The sequence below is a fragment of the Mustela erminea genome, chromosome 6 (assembly GCF_009829155.1).
Source record: "Mustela erminea isolate mMusErm1 chromosome 6, mMusErm1.Pri, whole genome shotgun sequence".
NCBI classification, from domain to species: Eukaryota; Metazoa; Chordata; class Mammalia; order Carnivora; family Mustelidae; genus Mustela; species Mustela erminea.
The window spans coordinates 114,576,534-114,598,452 of record NC_045619.1 but is presented as its reverse complement, the minus strand read 5'-3'; the positions used below and the strand labels follow the sequence as shown (position 1 = coordinate 114,598,452).

Sequence of the window (21,919 nt, the reverse complement as noted above, 5' to 3'; positions counted from 1 at the left end):
GTAAAACAGGAATTTTCCCAATTTGGCTAACAATTACTATATACCAACATCAATGCAACCCATCAAAACTCTTATCTTCAGTTAATCATGCAATCAGTATTTTTTTTGTAATAAAGAGTAAGAAACTTTGCATGGTGATATCATTTGAAGAACAACCAGGTGAAGAAACTTCCAGAACAGGTAAGTTGACAGGGAGAGAAAACAAACTAGTGGCTGCCAGGGGAGAAGAAAAGGTGATGGGGAAATGTGGAGTGGATGCTTAATAGGTATGGGTTGCCCTCTCAGGTAATGAAAATGTCCTGAAGCCAGGTAGAAGTAATTGCTGCACACGATGACACATGATGCTGTATGTCATTTGAATGTATACTTTAAAATGGTTAATAACTAATTTTCCATTATATGAATTTCACCTCAATAAAAAACATATATTTTAAGGGCACCTAGGTGGCACAGTTAAGCATGTGACTCTTGAATTAGGTTGAGACCATGATCTCAGAGTCATGAGATTAAGCCCTGTGTCGGGCTCTGTGCTGAGCGTGGAGCCTGCTTAAGACTCTCTGTCTCCCTTTCCCTCTCTCTCTACCCACCTCTTCTTTCTCTTTCTCTCTCCTCTCTAAAAAAAAAAAATTAAAAATAATATACTTTAAAGAACTAGTTTTTTAAAAAATTAGATGTTTAAATCACATTTTTTAAAAAGGCTTTAGAATGGTACCATTCAATGAAAAAAATCAGCAAATATGTCCATGATACTTTTGCTAAAGAAAGCGTTAAAACATTCTTTTCTCCAATGCATTTTTTTTTTCTCTCCAATGCATTTTAATACCATAATTAGGGAATACAGGGTCAAAAACTCAAGTTTCCAAATTATATATTCTAAAATTTTATTCGGTATGCAATGAATAGAAACTTCAAAATGCATATTTATCACGAGTATTGCTCAGCCATAAAAAAAGAATGAAATCTTGCCATTTCCAAGAACATGGATGGAGCTAGAGAGTATGATGCTAAGCAAAATAAGTCAGAGGAAGACAAATACCATATGATTTCACTCAGATGTGAAGTTTAACAAAATAAAACAAAGGGGAAAAGAGAAAGGCAAACAAAGAAACAGACTCAACTGCAGAGAACTGATGGTGAGCAGAAGAGACAGGTGGGGAGATGGGTGAAACAGGTGGGGAGATGGAGGAGGGCACTTGTAAGGAGCACGAGTGATGTATGCAAGTGCTGAATCACTATACTGCCCACCTGAAACTAATATTACACTGTACGTTAACTGCAACTTAAAATAAAAACCTTAAAAAGATAAAATAAAATGCACATCTGTCACAGACACACTGGAACAAACGGAGACCGGGTTCTTAGATCAGTCCACAAAATCCTATTTAACCCACAGTGTGCTCATATTGTACATAAATAGAACAATGAGCTTTTTAAAATATGCTGGGTATTTCAAAAAAGGATTTGAAGGGGCCATGAAAAATAACAATAATGCATCTGAAAACTGCAAATGAAACCAAAAAAATAAACATGTTTAAAATTTATGTTAAGGGATGAAATTTTAAATCTGGCTTGATTAGAAGAGATTACATGAAAACATCATGCTAAATGAACAAAGTCTGTCAAAAAAGACTACATATTATAGGATTCTATTCTTATGAAATGTGTAGAACAGGCAAATCTAGTGAGACAGAAAGTAGATTCCTGGTTGTTCAGGGCTTGGTGAGACATGGAGATTAGACAGGTGATACCAAATAGAATGTGGCTTCTTCCTGAGGCGATGAAAGTATTCTAAAATTGACCGTGATGATGGCTGCACATATCTGAATATACCAACAACCATTTAACTGTATACTTATGTGGGTAAATCATACATTTTAAGAATTACATTTCAATAAAGATTTTCATAAAAACAAAACAGAAAAGACTGAAGAGGCAGATGGGCAATCTGCAGAGATTTTAAGATGGCATTAGATAGCTAACACGGATTACACTATTTTTTTTTTAAAGATTTTATTTATTTATTTGTCAGAGAGAGAGCGAGCGAGAGCGAGCACAGGCAGACAGAGTGGAAGGCAGAGTCAGAGGGAGAAGCAGGCTCCCCGCGGAGCAAGGAGCCCGATGTGGGACTCGATCCCAGGACGCTGGGATCATGAACTGAGCTGAAGGCAGCCGCTCAATCAACTGAGCCACCCAGGCGTCCCAACACTATTTTTTTTTTTTTAAATGACAGCCTTTTGGGATCTTTTTTTTTTTTTAAGATTGTATTTATTTATTTGACAGAGAGACCACAAGCAGGCAGAGAGGCAGGAGGAAGCAGGCTCCCCACTGAGCAGAGAGCCCGATGCGGATGCCGGGCTCAATCCCAGGACCCTGAGATCATGACCTGAGCAAAAGGCAGAGGCTTTAACCCACTGAGCCACCCAGGTGCCCCCAGATTACACTATTTTTATTCCTAAATGTGTAGCTTCCTTTTTCTTACCACGAAGGCTTAGGATCTTAACGCACAAAGAGGGAAAAGATATCTCCTTGTATGAACTGGGTAAGAGTGAGAAAAACAGGTGAGACTCAGGGAAACACAGTACAGAGGGAGCAGAGGGCCAAGAGAGGGAAAAGTCAAAGAGGGAAAAAGCCTCAGCATGGAGGGGCAAGACAGCAGGGAAGAGGTGCCCTCTGCAGTGGAAAAGCAGAGTTGTATGTTTATGTGAAAAAAAGAATGGACTCAGGTAGAATGAACAAAAGCTGTTTCATCTTTCACTCTAAGACAAAATAATCAAAGATACTGGTTAGGCAGTTCCCTGTGGTGGCCAGCAGGGGGTATCGTGAATCCAGGATGGTCCCGTTACTGTCAAATTTGAGAAAAGGGGTAAATGGTTTGGGAAATAATTTGCAAACTGTCTTTTTAACTCCATGTGGAACATTTGCAAATTCATGTTTCTAGGCTAACCTAGAGATTCCTTTTTACCGAAATGTAAATAATTTACAAAAGTTTTCCTTAGCAATTACGTATTACCCATATTTAAAATACGTTGGAGAGGGTTTCTTCTTTTTTCTAGATGCACTGATAGAGTATTGCAGTAATACCACCTTAGACGGATACAACAATTGTTGACAGCACCACTAAAATCATGTTCACTTTTATGTTTAATGTTTTTGTACCCAAAACAGTATTAAATAATGCAAAAGACAAAAAAGAGAAAAAGAGTCACTATCTATCCTTTAGTAGGAGGAGTTTAAAGCCTTAGGAGGGAGGAGTCCCTGAGGTAACATTTATAAACACTATCTAATAAGTGACTTAGAAACATAGGAAAAGGGGGCGCCTGGATGGTTCGGTGGGTTAAGCCTCTGCCTTCAGCTCGGGTCATGATCTCAGGGTCCTGGGATCGAGCCCTGGGCATTGGGCTCTGTGCTCGGCAGGGAGCCTGCTTCCCCCTCCCCCTCTGCCTGCCTCTCTGTCTACTTGTGATCTCTCTGTTAAATAAACAAATAAAATCTTAAAAAAAAAAAAAAAGAAATTCAGGAAAATAAGAAGAGATCATTATTATGCTAAGGTTAGTCTGGCAAGGCCTCTTAAAGAATCAGTCTTAAAAACTTTTCTAACTTTGGGGTACCTTGGTGCCTCAGTCAGTTAAATGTCTGCCTTCAGCTCAGGTCCTCATCCCAGGGTCCTGGGATAGGGCCCTGCATTAGGTTCTCTGCTTAATGGGGAGCCTACTTCTCCCTCTTCGTCTCCCTCTCCCTACTGCTCCCTCCTGCTTGTGCTCTGTGTTGAATATTAATGAAATCTTTTTAAAAAAATTTTTTCTGAGTTTAAGTGTAGAAAAGCCAAGGACAATTGTAGGCAGGGGGAACTCCCTGAGCAATGTCAGAAGGAAATGTGTAAAACATGTGATATGAACCATAAAAGATCTGATTCTGTTAGGGAAAGGACAGAGAGAAAAATAAAATGACTTTTGTGAAAACCTTTGCCTCTAAAAAAATCAGAAGTATCCCATAAACAACTCTATTACAGTTTTACAAAATAAGGAAGTAACAATAAAAGTCTGTCTTTTAAAAAGCTTTAAAAGTTTCATTTATTCATTCAATATCTACTGAACAGCTAACATATGGTACACAGTAGTTATGGAGCTTATTCCTGCTCTAATGAAACTTTTCTTTTTCTAGTAGGGAAGACTGACACAAATAGAGGGTTTGAGGTTTCCACAAGAAATAAAAAATGAAAAGTGCTATTCTACTTAATAGAATCAAGTAACATATAATTATATGCTACAAAGAGCATTACAGAGAAAACTGACCAAATCTAGAAGATTCGAATAAAATTCTCTGGGAAAGCTAAGTCTGCACCGAACTCTAATGAACGAACAGAAGTTAACAGGCAAAGATGTGGGAGAGAAATGGTTCAGTGGATAGAAGAATGCCATGTGCCAGGACCTTGAGCTGAAAAGTAGGCTCTTTTGAGGAAAAAGATACAGTGTGGCTGGAGGAAAACAAGCAGGGAGGCAAGAAGAGGACACAAGTAGGAAGTGAGGCTGGAGAGGCAGTCAAGAGCCAGCGCTTGCTCAGTCTTACAGTCCTCATTAAAAATTCTGGCCTTCATTCTGAAGGAGAAGGAAAGCCACTGAGGGGGTATAGCAGAATCAGCCAACTATAGGAAAGACGCAAGGGACTACAAAGATACCAATCAAGTAACTTTCACCCAAGTTAAACCAGGTTTCTAAAGTCAACTGGAGATTTTCAGTTTAGGGCAAACTTACAGCTGAGCTACAGATCTCTAATATCCACCTGGCATGGACTGGGTACTGTATTTTAAAGTACAGAACAAAAGTGGTGCCTGTGGTCATTAAGAAGGAGGGAAACTGCTTACCTTTGAACTGCGGGCCTGAGGAAAAAAGATTAAAGTATAATATGATAGCATTTTCCAGGAATTTTATGTTTATTTTTAAAAACCAAACATGAATGTCACTTACAAATATGGTATATAAATTAATCACAGAGATACCTTATTTTGCATAAAAAGGGGCTTTTAAGTCTCTAAAACTGATTAAATTCTTAATTTAAACCTATCTTAATGGTTATTATCTGGAAAACCAATGAAAGTTAATAGAAGCCCAAGAAATATTTATATGTTACATTTAAAGAAAATTAACTTATTGAAACTGATTGAAATAACTGGACTATATTATACTATAGGCTATCATACTAACTGTATCTTGGTGCTTTGGTGAAGAGGGAGAAGACTCATTTTCAGGAAAGCAGGGTTTTGAGGCAGTTGGAGATTCCTACAAGAAATAAGTAATGAAAAATGTTACTCTATTTTATATCATTATAGTTCTCCCTCTATTCACAGTGGGAGAGCTTAATAAGGGAAGCTCCGAAAATTTTTTCCCTAATTATTTCCTTTCAATATTCAGCTCTGAAACTATTATGGTACGGATTTGCAAACTACAGTTGTCTGAAGGTTTATGAAATACGGTGTATTTTACACTCATTATAGTTTAATTTAAATACTGCATACAGAATTACTCAACAAAAATAAGGCATGCTGCCTTAAAACCATGATGTTTTATCCTTGAACTGACATTTAAATGGGTAAAATCTAAACATTCAGGGATAAAAATGTAATATCACCATACGAACTGGGCTCTTAGTGTACCATGAACACCAGGGACTAGGTAAGCCAACAGTCACAGGAATGACAGGCAACCGCCAGAAAGAGAACTTCATTTAAGTCAATGGCTACGTAAGACACTTAATTAAACTGCTATTAATACTTAAAGTAATTTACAGGTAACTTTCCAATTATTAGAAAAAATGAGATTTTTTTTCAAATGCAAAGAAGAAACTTTAATAAGTCACCAGAAAAAAAAATCTTTTAACACCTAAGCCTACAAAAATATATAATAGGAGCAAATTAATAATGTGTTTTTTAAAAGCAATTCTACTTTGTCAGTATTAAAACACACTATGTGATTTCTACCTCAGGTGTTTATAAGATTCATTATAGAGGATAAGACTGAAAAAACACATTTTTGGCACCAACAGCCAAATCTTTTCTATTCCCCTAAATGCTTTGCATAATCTCATGAAAAGAGAATTAGAACAATCATAGGCCAACACCTCTTATTTTCTTATAAAACCAAATAATGTCTTTGCATATTCATTTCCACATTTTTATCAATCTACCATACTTATGAAACTGGACATGGTACTGTTAACAAATCTGGATATTCATATTATATCACGATATACAAGCCATTAACACATCCATTCACTTGGAAAAAAAAAGTCTTCGGGTTTCTACCTTATAAAATTTGTAAACACAAAAACTAGATAGTAGTGCAAGTTTACTGGGAAATCCTTGAAGGTAAAACCTTACAAATCAAACATCCAAGGCCTATACTACTTACTAGTGAAGAAAACATTAAAATGATATCAAATTATATCTTTGCCAAAAAAATTACACATAATATCCAAATCTAGTATACCCTCATTTTAAGTATTTTTTTTCTGACCACTTCAGATGTTTCACTTTTTAATTTCTTGACTTCTAAAAGTGCCTAATATTAAACATTTGGAAAAAAGATGATGACCCACAAAGCAGAAAATAAGTGAATGGTAATCACAATTTATTTTTCATGGGATCATCAGTCCTACAAAAATAAAAACCACAGCAAATAGAGAATAATGTATATACAATAATTATAATTACTATAAACAATGATTTTACACATATTTATGTATATTTATAAATGTATATGGATATATATCTTAAATGCCTACAACTAGCAGATTTTAGTAAAAACAATACCTAGGCAGAAACAGACGCACCCACACATCTACACACACACACACACACACACACACACACACAGATACACACACACATCTACCTCCTCCAGTGTAGTCTGACAACTGAATTAGGACTTAGATAATCAGTTTGTTACATAGTAATAGGCTTATTACATTTCAAGTCACAAACCCTTTAACCTTTATCATACATTAGTCAGCTAGTTTGTTCAGGTACAGTCCTTCTTTCATACCTCAGATCTTAAAAACATATACAGTAGGTGGTGATAATAAACAGAAAAGCTTGCTTGGTGAATAACCACCCAGGATTCCATTAAGGTTAAGGCGCAGGTTTAAAAAAGAAAAAGAAAAAAAGATATTTCTACCAAAAATAAGTAAATCTCTGTTCTCAAGAAAATCATGCTCCCATAACTCTGACTCAGATTGAAAAAAAAAAAAAAAAGAAGTCATGAGAACTTCAGGTAACTTATTCTAATAACACACTGAAAATAAATCTCAAAAAAAATTTTAAAAGAGTAAGAAATTTTAAGTCTACATCAGCAAAATAATCATCCTTTTTGTTCCAAAATGAAAAGGCAGTGGAATTGGAATGGCTTTTGCATTAGAACATTATATAGGACATTTACAAGCCTGCGTGCACTGAATTGTTAATTTTGTTCTTGGAGTTAAATGAATTTTCTGTTAAAATCTCTAGGAATCTTAGCTACTCATGTTATTCTTAATGCTAAAATATTTTCAAGTTTTCTTCAATGTCAGATTCCAGAATTTCTTTTCTTTGATATGCCCTCTACGTTCAAATCACAAAATATCCTTACAAAATATAAATTACAAACTGGTCTACTACTTTCATTGTGGTTCTATTAGTCTATCTCATATGTGTAGACTGTTTCTACAGCTGTGCAAAAAGTCTTCCATTTAATTTCACGAAAACCAACATTACAGTCACTAAAAAACAAAACAAACTTGTTTTGACTGATGTGAGATAATTTGCAAAGGAATTTATAACTCAAAGTACCCAAACACAGAGAAATATGCCCTAAGAAAGTTCATTCTGTTTTCACTAACACCTGAAAAATGCAAGAAACCTACTCATTATGCCAGAAGAGAAGTCTGATGGTAAAACAGAGTCCCCAGTGACAGATATCTTTTTAAAATACACTTTTTACAGTGTTGCCACCGCCCTCAAAGTTTTTACATATTAGTATGGCTAATGTTCTACAAATTCATACAAATTTCCTACTCCATCCCCCAAAATGAAGCTACAACATAAAGAAAAAACTCACAAGGAAGGTAGAAACTTTATGGGTTTTCCATTCTGATCTTTGCATCAAAATCTATCCCTTATTTGAAACAGAGAACATTCCTTCTCAGATTCATAAAAGAAGTCCTTTGTGCAGAGAACAATTAAGGAAACAGAGGATTGGGATTCCAATTCTCCCACGGGATGAAGAAATTAATTAAATATCTTTATTATTAAAACCTCCCAGAGGCCAAACAACTACAGATACAGAACTTTAAAACAGGGTTATCAAAAATATCTATCACCAGCTAGGCTCAAACATATACATTATCAAACCACAGATGAGTCAGTCCACTGTGCAAAACTCAATGAACTACAAAACCAAAACCCATTCCAGGACAAACTGATGCTACACACAATAAAAGAATTGTTACCAAAGAACGGGATGCAGCTAAGAAAAAAATAAAAGAATAAAAAGAACTTCCGATATTCTTAATAAATTTTCTCACAAAGACCTACCTTGTCATTGGTGTCCAACACAATGGTGCTATGTCTCCACTTTGTTAATACAATTGGTTCTTGCAGCCGCCTGTCCAAGCTCCTACTTTTAATTATTTCTCTTTGCTGCTGGGATGAAGCATTATACTTAAAAAAAAAAAATTACACCTTATAAATAATAGAAACGAAAGTGGAATCTAACTATGACATACGATGTTCTGCAAAGTTCATCACAGGAATTTTTCTGGCCTTGGTATTTTCATCTTTGACCACACTGTGGCCCAACTGAGATGATCAAAGATTTTGGTGTTTGAGAGACCCAGTTAACATAACTTTGGCAAAATATTTAGTCTCCCTATACCTCAGTTTCCTCAACTGTAAAACAGACATAACAGAAAAATCCTTTCATTCACAGATGTATTAATAATTGATAATAACGTATTAATAACATAATAATTAAGCAGTATAAATATGCCAATACTGCCCTAATAGTAGGTTCTCAATAGAATATTAATTACCGTAATTTCTAAAATTGGACAAACTTTTTTTAAGGTTCCTTCTACCTTGAAAATCTACATGAGTTCAATTTTTGGTTTAGGTTTTAAAAATGATGACTACATATACAACAGTATCTCTTCACTTATTTAAAGGGTTGGTTGTTTTTGGTTTTGCTTTCATTTATAGGCCAAACACACCATTACTTGTTTCTCTGAAGTTGTAAAACATAATCATGTCTGAAGGTAGAGATAGTACTAGTTTGAAAAACCAATCCTGAATATATCAGTTGTGTACAAAGAATAGATAATAAGTGCCTCCGAAAATAACATATAAAATTAAGAACACATCATCAATAAGGTATTAAATCATACATTTGAAATTCAAGTAGATCACCAAGCACAAACATTTCAGCAATCTGAGATTTAACAGTTATGCTGTTCTATACATCCAATTTTAATAAATTATAAATAAAATAATATTAAATGACAAAAGAAAATTAAAGGCTCTATTCTTCTGAAAGCAAAGGATACCTAATACCTATCTACCTCTCCCACTCCTAAAACGCCCAGTAAATCTTAAAATTTTAATGATTCATGGGGCACCTGGGTGGCTCAGTGGGTTAAAGCCTCTACCTTCAGCTCCGGTCATGATCCCAGGGTCCTGGGATCAAGCCCCACATCAGGCTCTCTGCTCAGCAGGGAGCCTGGTTCCCCCCCCCACTCTCTCTCTCGGCCTGCCTCTCTGCCTACTTGTGATTTCTGTCTGTCAAATATACAAATAAAATCTTTAAAAAAAATTTAATGATTCATTATACTTTCAGTAAAATTATAAGAATGTTTTTAATATTAAAAAATTCTTCCAACATCATTCTCCACAATATGCCATTTCTTTACTTCCCAAAATGAGCCTACACACAAACCCCAACTATCTCCCAAATCTGTTACTTCATTCTTCACATTAAAATTTGCCAAAGCAAGGCAATCACATATGGCATCTGCTTTTAAATCACTGCTGCTTAACAAACAGCAATCTAAAAATTTGTCACAGAAGTTCACAGAGGGATCATTTCTAGGAAGAACAAAAATGAAACTTAAAGGCTATCCCCCAAAAAATTCACTGTCAGAAATCTCTAAGAAAAGAGACCTAAACAGAGCTATACTTTCAACAGAATCATTAGCAATAATTAAAATGTATAGTTGTGTAAAAGCATGTGCATGAACTTTAACAGATACAACTACCTTAGCTTATGAGCTTTGTAACTACTTCAATTGTTTAGAAATCCTTTCAATGAGGCAACAAAAATAATGTGAAACTAAACTGGGCAATAATCACAACTAATCACAACTGTAAATGTGCTGGTAGTTTTACCAGACAACAGTATGTTCACAAAAACAAAACATAAATAAAATGTCAGGTATAAAATATAGTCTAGTTAACAAGATGGCTAAGCTTAAAACTTTCTAATCCCCCTGCAAAGAAACCAAACTTTTCTAATCCCTTTAAAAATACCTTTTTTAAGAATTTTAGAAGAAAACATATACAAAAGAATAAGGACTATAATGAAAACCCACCAACAAAATTTAACATATCTCATATAAAACAATAGCTTTAGGTAACTTTAATATTAATTAATTAATTAATTAAAATAAAAAGAGGGGCACCTGGGTGGCTCAGTGGGTTAAAGCCTCTGCCTTCAGCTCAAGTCATGATCCCAGGGTCCTGGGACTGAGTCATGTATCAGGTTCTCTGCTCAGCTGGGAGCCTGCTTTCCCTCCCCCCATCCCTGCCTGTCTCTCTGCCTACTTGTGATCTCTCTCTGTCAAATAAATAATAAAATCTTAAAAAAAAAAGAAAACACAGACATACTAGATCCCTTCTGAATACATCTTCCAGATTCCATTCCTCCCCCTCTTTCCCCAGCAGCACCATACAACTCAGTGGTCATCACTGTTATCACACTTTGATACATACTTATTTATCTATAAATACACATACTTGTAGAGTTTTAAAAGTTATATAAATGGAGTCCTACCACATGCATCATTTTTCAACTTGCTTCTTGCATTCAATAAGTTTATTAAAAAACATATTCCATGCTGATGAGTATGCAGTTCTAACTCATATTTTCACTGCTATATATATTACATTGTAGATAAATGTAATTTAATAATTTTGCTATAAATGGACATGTATAAGGTGGGAGTACTAATTTACATTTCTACCAGCAGAACAGATTGGTTTGCACAACCCTAGTTGGTACTGTTGAATTTATATGCATTCGGGTATATAAAATCTTAAGTACACACACACACATTAAAAAAAAAAAAAAATGTGAGAAGTGAAATGTTAGCTCATTGTTTTAATTTATATTTTCTGATTACCTGTAAATTTGTACATCTTCTCACATACTTATTTCATGTATTTCCTCTTCTGATTATTGCTTAGTCATGTTTTTTACACAATTTCAACTGGGCTTTCTTCTAGTCTTATAGAAAGGACCAGGAAGTTCTTAATGTATTTTAACTTCAAAGCCTTTTTGTAAGCTACATGAGTTAAATATACCTTTTCCTAGTCTATAGCTCAGCTTTTCCCCTTTGTGATGGTACTTTTTATATTAGAAAGTGTTTTTTTTTAATTTGATGTAATCACATCTGTCAATCTTTCCTTTTATAGTTTTTCCTAATTATAGTTTTAAGAAATCCTTCCCACTCTGAAGTCAAAGATATTTTTTATATATCCTTCTGTAAACATTAAAGTTTGCTTATTACATTTGTATCTCTCATCTACCTGGAATTAATCATTAAGGTGAAGTGAGGTCAAGAGCTACACTTCATTTTTTTCACATGAATAATAAATAATCTTAGCAACATTAACTGCAAACTCCAGACTCCATGCTTAACCCACTGATATGTAATGCTACATGTGAGCTTTTTATTCTGGTTTATTTCTCAACTAGTTTCTCTGTATGTCTGCTCTTACTACCCCATCTTAATCACCATAGCAAGAACCTCACCCCACACACACCCCACCTGCCATTTTCAGGAATACTTTATTTCTTCATAGACCTTTGTTTGAAAATAAAATTAGCATCAGTTCTCAAAAACATGGAGAGGGAGAAAGTAAATGGAAAGGCAGTGAATTTATAGATTAATGCGGACACTGTTATAACACTGAGCCTCCCAATCCAAGATCATAATGGTATATCGCACCATTATTCAGGTTTTACATACTTCAATTCTGCTCTGAAATTTTCTTAAGATCTTACAAACCGGCGTACCTGGGTGGCTCAGTCGGTTAAGTACTGGCCTTCAGTTCATGATTTCGGGCTCCTTGATCGGGGGGAGTCTGCTTCTCTCTCTCCTTCTGCCCCTCACCCCACTCATGCTCGCAAGCACGAGCTCGCTCGCTCTTGCTAATAAATAAAATTTTTGGAAAAAAAAAAAAAAGATCTTACAAACCTAACAGGCATATTCTTAGTTATACCTCTTCTTGTTGCTACTCCTGGTAATGAAAAGGGGATCTTTATTTCTGTCACAGCTCAAATCTGACTTTTTACTAGAGAGACGGGTAGTTTTGGGGTTTTTTTAAACATTTTATTTATTTGAGAGAGAGAAAGAGTGAGTGAAAAAGAGAGCACAAGCCAAGCAGAGAGGCAGAGAGAGAAGCAAACTCCCCACTGAGCAGGGAGCCCAACATGTGGCTTGATCCCAGAACCTTGGGATCACAATCTGAGCTGAAAGCAGACACTTAAACGACTAAGCCACCCACACACCCCAAGAAATGGGTAGTTTTTATGTTGATTTTATATCCAGCAACTCAACAGCTTCGAGTATGTAAATTCTCTTCATTTTTCTAATAATTAAAACAACTGTATCTTTCCTCTTGACTTGACTTTATTGTTGAACAGAAGCAGTGATTTTAAAAAAGTTCAAATCTAGTTTCTAATTCTAATGAGAAAGCTCCTATAATCCCACAAGTATGGGATTTAAGTATGAAATTTACTGTAGATCTGAAATAACCTTTAGCATGATATAATATCACATTTCATTTGAAGTGATTTTCTTATGGAAGCAAATTGTTGGGTCATGATTTTTTATTGTTTCTGAAAAATTTTTAACAGGTGTGTTTAGACCATTTATATTTAATGTAATTATATATGTTAGGATTCAAGTTTGCCATTTTATTTGTTTTCTAACCTATTATTCATTTGAGTTTCTCTTTTCCTGCCTTCTGTGGGCTATTTGAAAAGTTTTTACTATTATAGTTTATCTATGGTTTCTTGAGTCTTTCGTTGGCTTGTTAGTACTTATTCTAGGGATTAAATTCACATGATTAATTTATCACAGTCTACTACTATCAATATTTCACTATTTCAAGTGAAATGCAGAAATCTTACCAACAATTATATCACTCTCCCTCTTTATGGTATACAGCTGTTTTAAGTATCATCTCTACCTACAGTGAGTTATTTCAGAAATGTTTCAATTTTTGTTTTGAATGTCAAACATAATTTTTAAAACTAAGACAAGTGTCCTCAGATATTCACCCTTTCCATTGTACTTTCTTCATTCCTAATGTCTTCTTATCATTTCTCTTCTGTGTGAAGGACTTCCTACGGCAAGTCTTTGAAAATATGATGCTGGTAATAAATCTCTTAGTTTACTTTCATTTGAGAAGGTCTTTATTTACTTTCATTCCTGAAGGACATTTTTGTTGGATGTAAAATTATAGGTTTAGAGTTTTTTCTTTCAGCGTTTGAAAAATGTTATACCACTTCCTTCTGGCTTCATGGTTTCTAGTAAGACATCCACTGCATTCAAATAATTATCACCCTATAGGTACTTTCAAGATAGCTGCTTTCAAGATTATTTAGGAGGGAACGAAAGGGGAAGTCTTTACTTCTCAGAAATCTGACTACTATGTGTCAAGATGTGGATTTCTTTAGGTCTATCCTGTTTTTTAGGTGTTGCTCAACTTCTTGATTTCTGTTGGTCTTTTACCAAATTTGGGATGTTTTCAAACATTGTTTTCTGCAAATATTTTTCAACCTCACACTCTTTCTTCTCTTCCTCTAAGAACTCCAATGAAATGTTAGATCTTCTGTATTTTCCCAAAGATTTCTGAGGCTCTGTTCATTTTTTAATTTTTAATTAAATTTTTAATGTTTAATTATAATTTTTGCTGCACATGCCCATTTCAATACTATACTTTGTGATACATTTACTAACAAATCATCAGGGAAAGCAAGTCATTATGACTGAACTCAGGTAACAGCAGAATATACCCCCCCACAAAGTGGAAGGCCTCTACAAAGGTAAACATCAAAGAGTACTTCTACTGGAATGGCTAAAGAATGAACCCAATGATGCAATCTACCACTGCAGGAAATCTGGTGATTTACCCTTTGATAGCTGTTATAATTGTCTCCCTATATTGAAGTTCTGCACATCCAGGAAAATCTGTCAACATATATATTTAATTTATCCTGGTCAGTATTTAAATTTTTTTTGTTATTTATTTATTTGATAGACAGAGATCACAAGTAGGCAGAGAAGCAGGCAGAGAGAGAGAGAGAGAGAGAGAGAGAGAGAGAGAGAGGAGGAAGCAGGCTCCCTGCTGAGCAAAGAGCCCGACTCAGGGCTCGATCCCAGAACCCTGGGATCATGACCTGAGCCAAAGGCAGAGGCTTTAACCCACTGAGTCACCCAGGTGCCTATCCTGGTCAGTATTTAAGGCATATTTTCCAGTTATACCCTCATGCCTTCTTTTGATTTTAGAAAATTCCTAGAAATTATTAGAAATTAGATATTATTTCCCCATCTTTCCTCCATTCTTCTCTTCTGGAACTCCTAGTTTATGAATACAGGAAACTTCCCACCCATCTTCCATTTCTTTTAACTATGCTTTAGTATTAGTTATCTTTCTGCCCTTCTGTCTATAGTTTACACTACTGACTATACTTGTTAATTCCAATGACTAGCTTTTTCATCTGAAATATTTCTATTTTTTATCATAGTCACCTATTCAGATATCACTCATTTTTATTTTTCATAATTTCTTGTACTTTTTATTTTTCATTTTATTTTTTTGAGTGCGCAGCAAAGCAAAGTTTACTGAGTGATAGCAAAAAGCTCCCAAAGAGGGAGGGGACCAAAAAGAGTTGCCTTTCTTGTTCTTTCTAAATGAAAGCCTTCATTTAACTCCAGACACCTACAACATTATTTAAAGTCCATATTAAGTTATTAACAAAATTAATTTCAACTGGAGTACAATGTTCTGATTCTTAGATTTTTTTTTCGTGTTTATATTAGCACTGGTTTCTTCATATGTTTTATGTGGAATTTTGAATACCAGACTCATTTTGGGTGGGAGACATTTTGTTTTGTTCTCTTTTCATTCATCCTTATCGCCTCCCCTCCCCCCACCCCAGTGCTTCCTCTAGTCTTGTTTTATGGTTCCCTTCACCTATACCCAATCTACAGCCAGGTATGCATAAATGTATATGTGTACATATTTTGTCTCACTTAGCTGTCATGTATGTACATGCTTCTGCTTTAGAGATTTATAGCAAACTCCTTGAGGATAAAGACCAAGCCCTGTGCATCTGCATTCATGATAATATCTATACAATGCTGACCACCAAAGATGTACTCAAAAAACAAACGCTAAGTTTCTAATATCTGCACTGGGAGTTACAAAAACCCTCTGAGAGACTTATTTTGGACTTACTAAGTAGAGGTTCTAAAACATTTTGCCTTATTTCTTCATTCCCACTATACCCAAATCCAACCTTCTCCTCACATTCATTTTAATTAGAAATTCAAAAAACTACCCATTCTGCTTTTATCCTAAGTGGCAAATCCTGGCAGAAAATGAGATAATACCACTAAATGGCTCAACAATGATCACAATCAACACCCATTTCCACTGTTGTGGAACTACCCTGAAAGGTTTTCATATGACTCAGTCCCTTCCCTTTCTTCTTTCTTTCACCCAGGACATCTCCACAAGTAGGTATTTTAATGTTGAACCTATAAGTTTTCTGACCAGGGAGAGTATAGGAGTTAATAAAAAAACAAATAGAATATTAAGCTATGCCTTAAGTATAGATTTCAAATTACTCCTTGTATTGGGTCATCTGGGAAGCCTCCTCTTTCAGTGGACCCCGACCTGGGACAAATGACTCAAAAGAAGTCTTGTGTTCGATTCCATTACTCCAGGCAATTAGAAACTACTATGAAGAAAAAAAAGAAACTACTGTGAAGGAAGATGCAATACAACAAAAGATTCCTCTATAACTCAAATGGTGAGGAACTGACAGGAGCTACAACTGGAATTTGTCAACTGTTAGAAAAATGTAATATGTTTAAATTATGTAATTATTATATTAATAAAATATTTTTCTATAGTCTAAATCATTTTCAGTGACTTAAGTCTTCAGCAGATATATCTTTTGGTATCTTTTTTTTTTTAAGATTTTATTTATTTGTCAGAGAAAGAGAGCGCACAAGCAGGCAGAATGGCAGGCAGAGGCGGAAAGAGAAGCAGGCTCCCTGCCGAGCAAGGAGCCTGATGCGGGGGTCAATCCTTGGACCCCAGGATCATGACCTGAGCTGAAGGCAGTGGCTTAACCGACTGAGCCATCCAGAAGTCCCTCCTTCAGTATCTTCAAGTCGAAATCAGATTTCGTATTTTATAAGCCCAATAGCTCCATCAATGTCACACAGTTTTCAATACTGAACAGTTATATACCAAAAACATACTCCTTTCCCAGCACATAGGTATTACGTATTTTGGCTCCCACTACCCGTAAGATTTTTCTTTCCAATTTAATCACTAAATAGGATTTTATTTGTAAATGGTACTGGTTTTGAAAAATAAGAGCCGATGTATTCTATTTCTTCCCAGTATATTTACAAATAAAAATATTGTTAATCTTATTACATATATCTTTTCTCCTAAAAGTTGATAATAATCATATTAAACTTGGAATATTATTTCCCACTAAAACATTTTATTAAAAGACAATTAAATTAGGGAAATTTAGACCATTTCATATCTAATTCTTTGTAAAACAATCAACCTCCTCCCCAAAAAACCACAATGAAACAAAGCTAAACAAACATCTCACAAACAAAAAAACCCTAAATGTTACTAAAGTATCATTCAACTGCTATTCTCTAGTTTATAAAATACTATAGGTTTCCAAGGGGTTGGTACAACTTCAAAGTTTAAAAGGTAAATATGGTTTTATCTGAAGAATCAGATTCCAAAAGTACTAATTAATGACGAAAACGGAAAAAAAAACATGAATGTTTTACTGAACTATATTTCATAATTTTAAAGAGTGATAATAGAAAACTTCTATCCCTGAAATATGTGAGGAGCGATTTATGGCATTTTAAGTATATTTTTATTTGGATCTTTACTCATTGTCAGTATCATTTTAGATATATATTTTTAGAAATATATATATTTAAATATATGTATATTTAGATAGATATTATCTATGGTTAATTTTAAATAAAAACCATGTGATAGGGCACCTTGGTGGCTCAGTTAAGCATCTGCCTTCAGCTCAGGTCATGATCCCAAGGTCCTGGGATCAAGCCCCACATCAGGCCCTCTGCTCAGTGGGAGCCTGCTTCTCCCTTTCCCTCTGACTGCCACTCGCCCTGCATGTGCTCTCTATCAAATAAATAAATAAAATCTCAAAAAAAAACCCCAAAAAACAACAGAAAGTGACATAACCATGAAGACAATAGAAAGATCAGTAGTTGCCAGGGGCTGAGGGAGGTAGTGAACAGAGGATTTTTAGGGCATTGAAAAGACTTGGTATGATATTATAAGGAAAGACATGTCAGTATACTTTTGTCCAAATCCACAGAATATACACCACCAAGAATGAACTCTAAGGTAGACTATGGACTTCAGGTGATTATGATTTGTCAATGCAGGTTCATCCTTAGTAAAGAATATACTACCCTGGGGAGTGATGTTGATAATGAGGGAGGTTGCACATGTGCAGGAACCAAAGATATATGAGAAATCTCTATACCTTCCTCTCACTTTTATTGTAAACCTCTCACTGTTCTAAAAAAATTAAGCCTTAAAAAAAGAAAGCCCACAATGTGATAATATCTTCATAATTCTTTGTATGTTGAGTTCTGAAATTAAAATATAGAAGTTATCATCATTAGCATTAATGTTATGTTGCAAACAGCATTATTTTCAAAAAACAATCCTATTGTCTATATGTAAATTTTAATACAACCTCTCATTTTGAAAGTATTAAAAAATGGTTAAAAACAGTTTCTTCTGCTGAGCTGTATTTTACTTGTGTAAAATACATGCTAGGGACGCCTGGGTGGCTCAGTTGGTTGGACGACTGCCTTCAGCTCAGGTCAAGATCCCGGAGTCCTGAGATCGAGTCCCACATCGGGCTCCCAGCTCCACGGGGAGTCTGCTTCTCTCTCTGACCTTCTCCTCACTCATGCTCTCTCTCACTATCTCTCTCTCTCAAATAAATAAATAAAATCTTTAAAAAAAAAAAAAAAAAAAATAAAATAAAATACATGCTAAAATACATGTAAAATACATAAATACAAATGCTTATTTGAAGATCTGACAAGGTTGTTGTTTTGTTTTGTTGTTTTTTTGTTTTTTAAAGACTATTTATTTATTTATTTATTTGACAGACAGAGATCACACGTAGGCAGAGAGGCAGGCAGAGAGAGGAAGGGAAGCAGGCTCCCTGCCAAGCAGAGAGCCCGATGCAGGGCTCTATCACAGGACCCTGGGATCATGACCTGAGCCGAAAGCAGACGCTTTGATCCACTGAGCCACCCAGGTGCCCCCTAACAAGGTTTTTTTAACACAAGAAAATTCTGGGGCTGTACCTGATAGCTAAATTAACTAAAAGAATTATTATTTCCTTTATTCTCACCCCTCTCCCCCACACCCTGAGTCAAGTTTGCATTATAGCCCTACATCGTTCCTTGATATCTTGGCATTTTAAAAGCTGTCAGATTTATAATGGAGTTCTTATGCTACTAACTCAAGACAGGTCACAAAGGTGTTCTTAATAATCAAGTGCTCACTGTATAGCTTATTACACTAGTATCAAACCTTATAATTTCATAAAATAGAGGTCAGATAAAATTCACAAAAGAAGAAACCACAATTATTACTACTTTACTAAACAGTGTTTTCCAACCTTCAAGTTATTAACATCTAGTGATTTTTTTCTATATCCATGTATCTTTATAATAACAGCATTTTTCTTTAAATTGATTTTCTTTGGCAAAAAGACAAATTTCTTTAAAAATTAAAGTCTATCTAACACTACAGATAGGTCTGCTAACATTATCATTTTCTAAAACATCAAAATTAACTACCAATTAAAATTTAAACTTTTGCTCAGATATCATTTAAAATTATCTCAATACTAATAGTGTGACAAGCACATGACCACTCTGAAGCCCATGGCCTTAACATCAACTGAGCCCTGATGTACTCATCTGGAAAAAGACCCAGTGAGACCCTAGAAGATTTTATCAGCACATGCTGCTAATGACGGACACAATTACAACCCATATTCACATACGAGAATAAACTGGAATACTGAGTCACTTTTTTCTCTTAAAAAAAAAACAAAAACGATTAAATGTTAAGACCAACCTCAAAAATTCAATATATGCAAGATGACTAGATATAAGATGACCTTATTGGCACTGAAGGAAATTCTTATTTCCAAGAATGATGGAAAAACCAATTTCAACCAAAAGAACTTTTGAATAGAAATTATCAGTATTATATAGCAAAGATCATACACAGCTTAGAATATTTTAGCCAAAGGATTCTCAATGAATTCCCAAAAAAAAGTTCTGCTTTTTAAAAGTTGAATAAAAATTTTAAAGTAAATCTGCTGAGACCATTTTCAGATATTATTATATCTACTATTTTAAAATATAAATTCAATGTTAAGGTTTATTACCTTTGGCAATTCCCATTCTGAACGAGATCCATCTGCACTGTAGTAATACTGTCTACCTTGATCATCAACATGCTTGAGCCACTATAGAAACAAAACAGGTGTAAAACACAAAAAACAAAAAAAGTTTTATTTTTTTAATTTAAGTAAAAGTGAGTTTAAGCTTATGCAACTGGAGATATTATATCTTTTTCTTATGAACTTTATTCTGCATACTCAAGAACACCGCAAAAAAATTTACAAGCTTATACTAATAGATTTGAATTTTAAGTTTGGTAAAAGTAAATAAACTCAATATTAAATGTGAATTTATTTCCTCTTTCAGTATCAAGCTAGTTCTAATGTGAAGCACCACTTAACACAAGAAAATATAAAATAAAGACACACAGATATACATATATACTAGACACAGGGTCACACTCACTTGAAAACAGGGCTGGGAAAAAAACGAGAGAGTATTTTTTAAATCTTCAAATATAAAACTACTAAACACTGTAAGCCAAACTTCATGTAAAACCCTAGGAATTACCTCCTGTAGCCAACACATTCCTCATTCAATATCATTTAAGTAACACTAATAATAAAACTTCATATGATAAAACATAGGGACTATGAGGGGCAAAAGACTGGAAGTACTGCTAATTTAACATATGATCTTAATTGTGAAATACATGAAAACTAATGTGTCATGTTCGAGTGCGAAGTAATTAAAGCAAGCACAACCAATCAGTTATCTTCTCTGATGATACCAGATGTTAATACATAAAATTTCAATATGCATTCCCAAACTAATTAATCATAAGGTACTAGATTCATGGTTTTTGTTTTACATAACTTGATTATAAAAGAAAAAGGAGTATAGAAAGTGAGGTGGTATATCATAGTGACACATGCTGAGAAAACTATTCCTTAAAAACCATTCATTCCTTGAGAAAAATATAAAGTAATATGTTTACTGACGAAGTCTTAACAGAATGACACTCAACAGGTCTACTCTTAAAAAGTTGTCTTAGATGGTTTTGACACCACAAAAATCACTGTAATTATAAGCAATTTAAAACCATGAATCAGTAGGTATATAATGAGATTTCATGTTGTCAGTTGGCATGATTTCAGAATTACAATAAAGAATATTTTCATGTGTTTTTTAAATACTACTAAAACTTCAGAACACGACTATTTTATGTAAGGATTCTGCCCCAAAAAACTAGATGAGAAAAAAAAAGTACCTTTTCATTAGTATAGTCACTGGTATATAAGGTATGCCCACGTTCATCCAACTCTTCTGACCAACCCCTTGGAGGAGAACCACACTGACTATCTGACTGGCTGTAACAAATGCTGTGGTAGTTTTCTTCTGATGAAAGAAGCTATAAATAGTCAGAAACATAAGGATTTTTCTTCTTTGAATATATATATATATACACACACACACACACACACATATGCAGCCATTGCAAATCTAAACAATAAACTGTAATAGCTATAAGCACACTAAGATATCCTGACTATATCTGAAAATTTAATTCACAAATTGTTAGTCTTTTAAATGGTACAATGTTACATGGTAAGGGGAAATTTATAATAGTTATATTATCACAATGATGTAACCCTGGAAAAATTCACCATAATAAAATTGAAAACTATGTTTTCAGAATGAGAGATAAAATGCTACCTTCTATTATTTAATTCTGCTTTTGAACTGAAATCAGATTAAAAACTGACAGGAGTATGTATGGATATATACAGCCCTGTGTAAGCAAAATACAGGATGACAGTACTTCCTCAGAACGAGTTTCTTGAAAATTCTCATGCCTGGCAAACAATAGTGCTCAATAAATAGAATTATTATTTTTTTAATGTGTGGAACTGGAGGGGGGGTCACT

General features: G+C 34.5%; 1 protein-coding gene across 6 annotated transcripts in view; it reads right to left on the bottom strand.

Annotated features, from left to right (window-relative positions):
* Positions 1–21,919, bottom strand: part of ARHGAP12 (Rho GTPase activating protein 12) — a 108,767-nt gene that overhangs the window by 32,202 nt on the left and 54,646 nt on the right. The window contains exons 5-8 of one of the 6 annotated variants that reach the window (XM_032349344.1): positions 21,263–21,403; positions 20,037–20,117; positions 8,564–8,689; positions 5,202–5,276 (exon numbers count right to left, since the gene is read on the bottom strand). In XM_032349344.1, the coding sequence (XP_032205235.1) occupies positions 5,202–5,276; positions 8,564–8,689; positions 20,037–20,117; positions 21,263–21,403 (423 nt within the window). The remainder of the gene's footprint in view (positions 1–5,201; positions 5,277–8,563; positions 8,690–20,036; positions 20,118–21,262; positions 21,404–21,919) is intronic. The other 5 variants (XM_032349345.1, XM_032349346.1, XM_032349347.1 and 2 more) reach the window with 5 other exon arrangements.